The sequence below is a fragment of the Octopus sinensis genome, linkage group LG15, assembly GCF_006345805.1.
Source record: "Octopus sinensis linkage group LG15, ASM634580v1, whole genome shotgun sequence".
NCBI lineage: Eukaryota > Metazoa > Mollusca > Cephalopoda > Octopoda > Octopodidae > Octopus > Octopus sinensis.
The window spans coordinates 21,503,428-21,513,427 of NC_043011.1; the positions used below are offsets into that span (position 1 = coordinate 21,503,428).

At 36.6% G+C, this 10,000-nt stretch overlaps 1 protein-coding gene across 1 annotated transcript in view; it reads left to right on the forward strand.

Annotated features, from left to right (window-relative positions):
* The window catches only part of LOC115219967 (aminopeptidase N-like), a 208,417-nt gene that overhangs the window by 108,769 nt on the left and 89,648 nt on the right, over window positions 1–10,000 (forward strand). Inside the window, 4 exon segments of the mRNA XM_029790270.2 lie at window positions 149–171; window positions 1,208–1,335; window positions 2,841–2,986; window positions 8,537–8,592. Of these exon segments, the coding sequence (XP_029646130.2) occupies window positions 149–171; window positions 1,208–1,335; window positions 2,841–2,986; window positions 8,537–8,592 (353 nt within the window).

Consider the following 10,000-nt stretch of genomic DNA (forward strand, 5'->3'; position numbering starts at 1 on the left):
TTGGAAGTTGTGTCAAACCACACGAAATCGACTTCATTTCGCTTGTTGGGTATAACTGCAAACTAATTAGATTTAAATGATGCCCTCAATGGTAACTAAGATCCCATTAAAGATGAGGAAATATGTTCATATGTTTTTCTCCTTATAGGCGCAGATATGGCTGTGTGGTAAGTTTGCTTCCAAACCACATGGTTCCGGGTTCAGTCCCGCTGCGTAGCACCTTGGGCAAATGTATTCTACTATAACCTCGGACCGACCAAAACCTTGTGAGTGGATTTGGTAGACGGAAACTGAAAGAAACCCGTCGTATGTAAACATATATGTATGTGTGTGTTTGTATCTTACCACTGCTTGACAACTGGTGTTGGTTTGTTTATATCCCTGTAACTTAATGGTTCGGCTAAAGAGACCGGTAGAATAAGTACCTGGCTTCAAAAGAAAATAAGTTCTGGGGTCGATTCATTCGATCAAAAATTCTTCAAGGCAGTGCCCCAGCATGGCCGCAGTATAATGACTGAAACAAGTAAAAGATAAAGAAGAGATAATCGATAATAGAATATAATGAATCGATAAGAAACCATTCTACTTAATGAAAGTTCAGAGGATCGCATCTCTTTCCCAGCGCGCTGATTAAAATTTTTTTTTCTTACTTGCTGGGTCTGAAGGAAGGGTAGAGTTTATGGCCTTCATAGGCCCTACCTTCGAGACTAGTGGGATATTGAAACAATTAATGCTTTGCTTTGACTGCTTCACATCGGCACCTTTAGGAAAGACGCAAGTAGAGTGAGTTCGATAAAGCCAATATTCTGAGTGGCTGGGGGAGAACTAGACGTAGTGATTAGTGGGTATCCTGGTTTGACACGACATGGATGATGAAAGGAAAAGAGACGAGTGAGTAGGAATTGACGTAGTGGAGGGGACACTTAATTTTCAATAGCTCTGTATATTTAGCAAAACATTTCCACTGTGAACAACGTAGCGTATAAAATTCACAAATATTTTGTTTAATCCGCATCGAGTCTTAATACAAGCCTATGACATAATAGTCAGAGCAAACATGAAATCACTTTTGTGTATTTTTCTCAATATTTCCTAATATCAAAAGAGTTACATGGAATCCGATTCCTATGCAGTACTTTTATTTTAGCGATATAAGATAAAATTAACAAGAAGAAAATTTCTTTTCAATCTGTTTCTTTAATTTAAGTTTTGCCTTTACCGTTCAATTTTGTAGATACAAATGGCAAATTCCTTTCGTGTACACAACATCTAAAGAATGGAAATTCAATAAGACAGCCACTGATGTTATATGGATAGATGACAGAGTCGAACAGCGTAAGTAATACAGACTCTCATTAAAAGAATGGAAATAATACCTTCTTCATAAAAGACTGCCATGTTTTGGGTTGATATAATTTTATAATTCACTGGTGTGAATATGCAAAAAACCATTGACGAACTAAACAAACCAAACCAATTAAATCTTCGTCTTCTTTACGAACAATTAATAAGCTGTCATGTGGTCGCTCAAATGCTAGAAAAAGCAGTCAAATCTCCTCAAATCACATTTGATAAATTTAGAAACAAAAGCGAAAACGACACATTTGATAATGTGGTCCTCGATAAGAAAAGTGCAGTAAAGTAGGACAGTGAAGCATTCGTGAAGTAAAATCATGTAGCAACACCAAATGGCGGTGCCCCAGCATGGCCACAGCTTGTGAGCTGAAACTAAATAAAATAAAAAAATAAAATTTTAAAAATAACAGTCATGGGTGGATCCAGTCAATCAGAATATGAGATTGAATGACAGCGAGAGCTTAAATAAAATCTCAGAAACCTACAAATAACTTTAAAAGATATAAAAATTTCTCAGATAGTGATAAGATATGCCAACCACAAGGTCCAGTCCCTGATATAGTGTGGTGGCTTGTACGCCTCAATGTCCCTGAGGCCTATCCATAGATGATTTGCTCATAGAATCAAATGTTTGCGCTGTACATTAGCTCGTTCCCTTCACAAATCAACATTGCTTGGAGAAGTGCATGATGCGTCACAGATGTCAAAGTAATTGCAGAGCAGCGTGAAATGAAGTCGTTGCTATTATGTTAAACTGTCGTTTGTCCAAATTTTGCTGATCAACTGGGGCCTTCGTCGTCGTAACCGACGGAGTGACAGTACATAAACGTGATCGTAGCCGCTCGACCTGCTAGAATTCATCATCATCATCATCATCATCATCATTTAGCGTCCGCTTTCCATGCTAGCATGGGTTGGACGGTTCAACTGGGGTCTGTGAAGCCAGAAGGTTGCATCAGGCCCAGTCTGATCTGGCAGTGTTTCTACGGCTGGATGCCCTTCCTAACGCCAACCACTCCGTGAGTGTAGTGGGTGCTTTTTACGTGCCACCCGCACAGGTGCCAGACGGAGCTGGCAAACGGCCACGGACGGATGGTGCTTTTTACGTGCCACCGGCACGGGGGTCAGGCGAGGCTGGCAACGGCCACGATCGGATGGTGCTTTTTACGTGCCACCGGCACAGGGGCCAGGCGAGGCTGGCAACGGCCACGAACGGATGGAGCTTTCACAACACCATCATATTAAAAACAGAAAAGAGGGGGAAATATATATATTAAATAATGAAGTCGCAGAAACGAGTGAAAGACGGAATGGTTACAGCTGTAATGCCGCTAACCATCATTTTGTTTGATCTAAGGATAAGCAACAGGTACAATAGCCTTGTTTTGGCAGCTCATATAACTCTGTCTAGTTTAGGCAAATAATATATTTAACTAATTGAAAAACTAATTGATCTCAATGTTTTTGTGTTTTGTTTTTTGCAGCAACCATAATAGACAAAACACTTCCTAAGATGTCAGATAAGAAAGCCTGGATTATTGGAAACTGTAAACAATATGGCTACTACCGTATGAACTATGATATAGATAATTGGGAGGCTTTAATAGAACAGCTGAACACTGACCATAAGGTTTGTATGTATTATATAAGGATCACAAAGAATGTAGTGAACACCGGATAACCAGCAGGCAGGTTAGCGAATTTGCTACACTCACATCAATGTTGCATGAATTTGTAGCCAACACAGTTAGTTCTCAAAGGCCGAAACGAGTATCAGGTGGATATATATATGTATATATATATATATAATATATATATATATATATATATATATATATAATATATATATATACATATATTCTTTTATTCTTTTACTCGTTTCAGTCATATGACTGCAGCCATGCTGGAGCACCGCCTTTAGTCGAACGAATCAACGCCAGGACTTATTCTTTGTAAACCTAGTACTTATTCTATCGGTATTTATTGCCAAACCGCTATGTTACGGGGACGTATTCTCACCAACAGCGGTCGGCATGCGATGGTGGGTAGACAAACATAGACACACAAACATACGCACACACACACGCGCACACATACATACATATATATATATATATATATATATATATATATATATATATATATATCAGAGGCGACTCCAGGTCATCAGCATCACTCAGGCTCATCATAGATTTCACATGAGACACGCCTGCTCAAAGTATTTCACGTTTTTCCGCTTTATTTCTGGCCCCAAATGGTTTAATTTTTTTATATCTATCACTATGTCTTTCTAAGTTAAGGGTAAAAATAAAGCAACCCTGCAAGACACAAGTGATCTTCACACAGAGACGCACAGAATAACAGCAATCAAATAAAGGGCAACATAGGAAGAGCAAAGTTGGACAAATGCGTTGTTAATTTAATGCTTCAACGGGGAGAGATTGTCTTAACGTTTCGGACTTTAGTCCTTTATCAGAAAAGAGAGACAGGAGCCATAGGGGAATTGAGAAAGAGAAATAAGCAGTTAAAAATTGGAATGTAAGGAGGTAGAAACTAGATGAGAATGCTATTCTATGGAGGAATAATTAAGAAAGAAATAAGAGGCTTGAGTGCAAATGTCAGCATCGGAGTATATTTGTGTTTGGAAGCGAGCAAAACGATGAGTGGCGTGTGTTAGAGTGGGATGTATATTAGTGTATATGTATAGATGCGTGCAGTGTTGACGTATAATGACGTTGGTTAGTAGGGATGGGTCTGTGGGTGTGTATCCGTGCAAGTGTTTGTTGGGTGGTGAAAGCATAAATGTGAAGAGGTGTGAACATCTGCAAGTGTGTGGGAAGAAAGGTGTTGAGGAAGCACATGGCATTGGAAGAGCAAGTTGGAAGGTGTTATTAATATGTGCGCAAGTGTATAACAAACGTATGTAGGATGGGGGAAATGATTTTTAATGAAGAGAGAAGGTTTAAAGTAAAAGTTGAAATTGAGAGAGAAATGCATAAATTCCGTGTTACAGAAAAAATTTTTAAAACGAATTGGTAAAAAAGAAAAACACAAAATTGGTTTTAAAATCAACAGAATTTGCTGTGTTTGTGTGTGTGTGTGTGTGTGTGTGTGTGTGTGTGTGTGTGTGTGTGTGTAATTTTGGAAATAATTTTAGCTGCATATGACTGATAAGCATACTTTTGACATCGCTGCACAAATGCAGTACATTGTTAAACCATAAGACAATCTCTCTCCTAGTTTCTCTCTCTCTCTCTCTTTTCTCTCCTTCATTCCCTTTCTCTCTCTCTCTTTCTCTTCTTCATTCCCTTTCTCTCTCTCTTTCCCTTTCTCTCTCTCTTTCTCTCTGTAGATTAGAATAAAGAACAATTCGACGAGTTTCAGCAGTCACTTACTTCCTCAAAAGAAGTGGTTTATTCCATCCAATCCGCTAAGAAAGCGTAGCAAACTGCTTCTTATGAAAATTCAATACTTTCGCTCATTTGCATATCAGTACATTCTTCGGTAACACGGATTAATTACTTAAAGAACTTAGAGATCGAATTCGTACAGAAATATACGCATGAAAGTCAATATATAATACATGTCTTAATATTTAAAATATGCATTAAGATTAAGATCGATAAAATAGAACAAGTGAAACTACAACCTATGTTTATTGACTGACAGTTTTACACAAGTCTTGTAATTCAGTAAATTATTTGATATTGATATTAGATACAATTTCCATTTGCCTTCAACATCTCTCTTTCTTCCTCCTCTCTCTCTCTCTCTCCTTCTCTTGTATGTAGCTCTAAAATGCATTAAATATCGTGTCATAAAACCAAGATGATATCTACTTTCTGCTCTGTGTTTGACTAGTCATTATAGCGTGGCGGCGAGCTGGCAGAAACGTTAGCATGCTGGGCGAAATGCGTAGCCGTATTTCGTCTGCCGTTACGTTCTGAGTTCAAATTCTGCCGAGGTCGACTTTGCCTTTCATCCTTTCGGGGTCGATAAATTAAGTACCAGTTACGCACTGGGGTCGATATATCTGTCCTTGTTTGTCCCCTCTGTGTTTAGCCCCTTGTGGGTAGTAAAGAAATAATTATAGCGTGAGAAGTGTGTGCGTGTATTATATTGTTTGCTTGCCCCCTAATAAATGAGTTAAGTCTTAAAGACATATTTTATTTCATGTGAATTTATAAAATAGTAATAACAACATGTGTGTGTGTGTATGTGTGTGTGTGTGTGTATGTGTGTGTGTGTGTGTGTGTGTGTGTGTGTGTGTGTGTGTGTGTGTGTGTGTGTAATTATTTGAGGGAACATTATTCCTAACTTACAGGGAAAAATTCAATTTAGAAATACTAAATTAGATTTCACAAAATATAATATATATATATATATATAAATTAAAAAAAGACACCTTTTATCAATTCAAAATGAACAATTAAATTACAGCATCTAGAAAATTACATATTATAGAAATAATAAAATTAAAATAACATATATATATATATAATATATATATATATTAATATATAATATATATTATATATATATATTATGTGTGTGTATGAGTATGTGTGTTATGTATGTGTATAAATACAACAGTAGAAAAAGGAGATGCTATATCAGTCACGTAAATATAATGTATGTGGTTTGTTAACAGGTGTATGTAGTTACTACCCACTCAAATGATTTTTTTATGGCAAGAGAAATATGTATACATATATGTATAGATCATTTAGAGTCGGTCATTATTGCCATTACAAGCTTGTGTATATATGTCTATATGATATAATTAAGTGCTCACCACCTCCGTGGGTAGCCTGGCTCCCAGCTACAAGGGAGAATTTATGCTGTTTGTAGTCGATAATTTTTCCCGTGGTGATTATTTTCAAACCTAAGTTTCGATATCATATCCTCATTTCTCTTGAACATATTTCTGAAGGGCGCATAAAAATGATGTACTATTCAACCCCTTTGATGCCTTAGTATAAGATTTTGTGGTTTCAATTCCTGATCAGCTTATATTACAATTCCTGATCAGCTTACATTACAATTTTTGATCCGTTTACCTTATCAACTCCGTTACCCTTCAAGTTCAAGATGTATTGATATTATTTTGGCGGATTGTTTTGGGGGGGTTTTTCGAGTTGTTACGTACGCAGCGTTTGCCTGCTTTTGATTATAAATTTCGTAAACCGAAAAGAAATCTCTTCAATGCAAAATCTAATTAATATCAATGCTACATACATGAGTTACTGGTTGCTATGATCATCTGATACTCACCTTCTCAATCCTAATCTTAAATATAATGATATATGCAAATACATATATATGTGCCTGTATCAGTGCATGCGCACACACATATATATATTACATGCATATAAGGAGGATGACCAGTAAGTGAACATCCATTATGCTAGAAGAAGATCCGTTATGGTCTTACCACTAAGAAAGGAATAATTTTTTCTGAAACTTGAGATTTTTCAATATGCTTGATCATTGGTTTTAAATTGATACTAATCAAATTAATATTCAATTTTCACTCTTATTATTTCAAACACACACACACACACACACACACACACCACAACACACACACACACACACATACATATATATATATATATATATATATATATCACGCATTTTTTTCTCTCCTTCTTTCTGTGTTTTTTTTCTCTCTGTGTATCTTTCTGTTGAAGAGCGTAGGCTCGAAACGTTAAAGACTTGTTTTATTTATATTTCCTGAGCGCCATACTAATACAATTGTTTGTTTTTTTCCCCCTGCCTTCGTCTTTGTCTATTTTCATAAAGCTTCCCGTTATATATATATATATATTATATATATATATATAGGGAGCCGGAGTGGCTGTGTGCTAAGTAGCTTGCTAACCAGCCACATGGTTCTGGGTTCAGTCCCACTGCGTGGCATCTTGGGCAAGTGTCCTCTGCTATAGCCCCGGGCCGACCAATGACTTGTGAGTGGATTTGTGGTAGACGGAAACTGAAAGAAGCCTGTCGTATATATGTATATGTTTATATATATATGCGTGTACGTGTTTGTGTGTCTGTGTTTGTCCCCCTGGCATTGCTTGACAACCGATGCTGGTGTGTTTACGTCCCGTCACTTAGCGGTTCGGCAAAAAAAGACCGATAGAATAAGTACTGGGTTACAAAGGATAAGTCCTGGGGTCGATTTGCTCGACTAAAGGCGTGCTGCCAGCATGGCCGCAGTCAAATAGACAGAAACAGTAAAAGAGTAAAGATATAGTATATATATATATATACATATATAATATATACTTATATCTATATTATATATATATATAATATATAATATATACTCGTCTCGCACATGGTTTCAAATATGGAGAAATTACACAAAACGTTCAAGGCTGAAATCAGCGAATCCACAGCGGTAATGCCTGTTTGTTCTAGATCAAATTCGTTGAGCACCAGCAGGCCTGCTACAGACATGGACAAACCCCCTCCATAAATTTTTGCTTACGAAGCCAAGCCAAGGGAGAAGTATGTATGTATGCATTACATAAGTACGCACATATGTATGTATGCATGCACGTATGTACAGACATACGTACGCATATATGTATGTATGTATGTATCTATGTATGTATGTATGTATGTGAAAAGAGAGATTAAGAGATGTAGTAAGTGGTGTGTGACTGTTTAAGTATGAGAATTCTTCCCCATAGGGTTCAAAAGAAATCTAAGTTTCTCAATGGTCCCGCTGGAGATTCGTGGTGTGACACCCAAATGTGCTTGTGCGTATGTGTATGTGTGTGTGTACGTATATACATACATGTATGTATGCATGTATCTATGTATGTATGTGTATATACATATATATATATATATATATATATATATATATATATATACACATACATACACACACGTCTATGTACGTGTGTATATATACCTTTCTGCCTCTATTTTCCTTTCCTCTAATTTGCGTTGACACGCCACGATGCTAATAACAATAATAATAATAATAACAATAACAACAACAGCAACAACAATAGTAATAATAATAATAATAATAATAACAATAATAATAATAATAATAACAATAATAATAATAATAATAATAATAATAATAATAATAATAGCAATAATAGCAATAAAAATAAAATAAGTAAATGTCTAATTAATTTCAGTTATTTTTCAGGTAATTGATGTAATCAACCGTGCACAAATAATCGATGACACCTGGAGTCTGGCCAAGTAAGTATCCCGTTACATTTACCCTGCTTCGAAAATGTCCGAACGAGTGTGTGTGTGTGTGTGTGTGTGTGTGTGTGTGTGTGTGTGTGTGGTGTGTGTGTGTTCGTGCGTGCGTGTGTGTATGGGGTGCGTGGTGAAGGGAAAAAGGAAACAAGAAAAACAATAATGAATAATCTGTTATTCATTTACTTGTTTCAGTCATTTTGACTGCGGCCATGCTGGAGTACCGCCTTGAAGGGTTTTAGTCGAACAAATCGACCGCAGAACTTTTTTTTTTAAAGCCTAATACTTATTCTATCGGTCCCTTTTGTCGAGCAACTAAGTTACGAGGACGTAAACACACCAACAACGGTTATCAAGCGGTGATGAGGGACACGCACATAGATATATACATACATACATATATATATATATATATATATACAAATTGAGATAGGGGTTGTAAATGCAACCCTCCATGGGATAACATATATCCAATATACTGCTAGTGAAGTACCCAACAAAGTTAATACATAATGTTAATGATTGCGATGCAATCAATTCATTTACTGTATTATATGGGCAAAGGTAAATGATTACCACAATTACTAATACAAGATAAGAAAATGGAGAAATACATCTAAATCAAATATCAATTACCAGATAATATCAATCACATACTTTATTAAACCACCACATAAGAGACTGTAGGGTTTAATATAAAAATCAGTGTACATAAAGGAATGTACATAAAAAAGTGTACATAAAAGAGTAATGTTGTATAATAAGTAGAATATATATTAAAGAGAATATAAATATAAGTAAATATAAATATATATTATATATACAGTAATCCCTCGCCATATCGCAGTTCACCTATCGCGATTTATTATTTAAGCTTACGTCGATTCCTCTGTGGTGTTCTTTTGCATTTATAATAAAATAAATATATACAAATTATAAAAATATACAGTACAGTATTGTTTCTACTTCGCGGATTTTCACCTATCACGGTGGGGTTTGGAACGTAACACCCGTGATATTTGTGGGATTACTGTATATATATATTTCACCGTGATCACCGTGACCGACCAGGCTCTCAGATGTTGCTACACACCGCTGGTCACAATGCGCTTCGCATTGTTTTAGCCTTCAAATGACGCCACCCCGCTGGCTAAGCGAGCAGGCCAACAGAAGAAAGAGTGAGAGAAAGTTGTGGCGAAAGAGTACAGCAGGGATCGTCACTCGTCGTGGAGCTTTAGGTGTTTTCGCTCAATAAACACTCACAACGCCCGGTCTGGGAATCAAAACCGCGATCCTACGACCACGAGTCCGCTGCCCTTACCACTGGGCCATTGCACCTTCACACACACACAGACACAACACACCACACACCACACACACACACACACACATATATATATATATA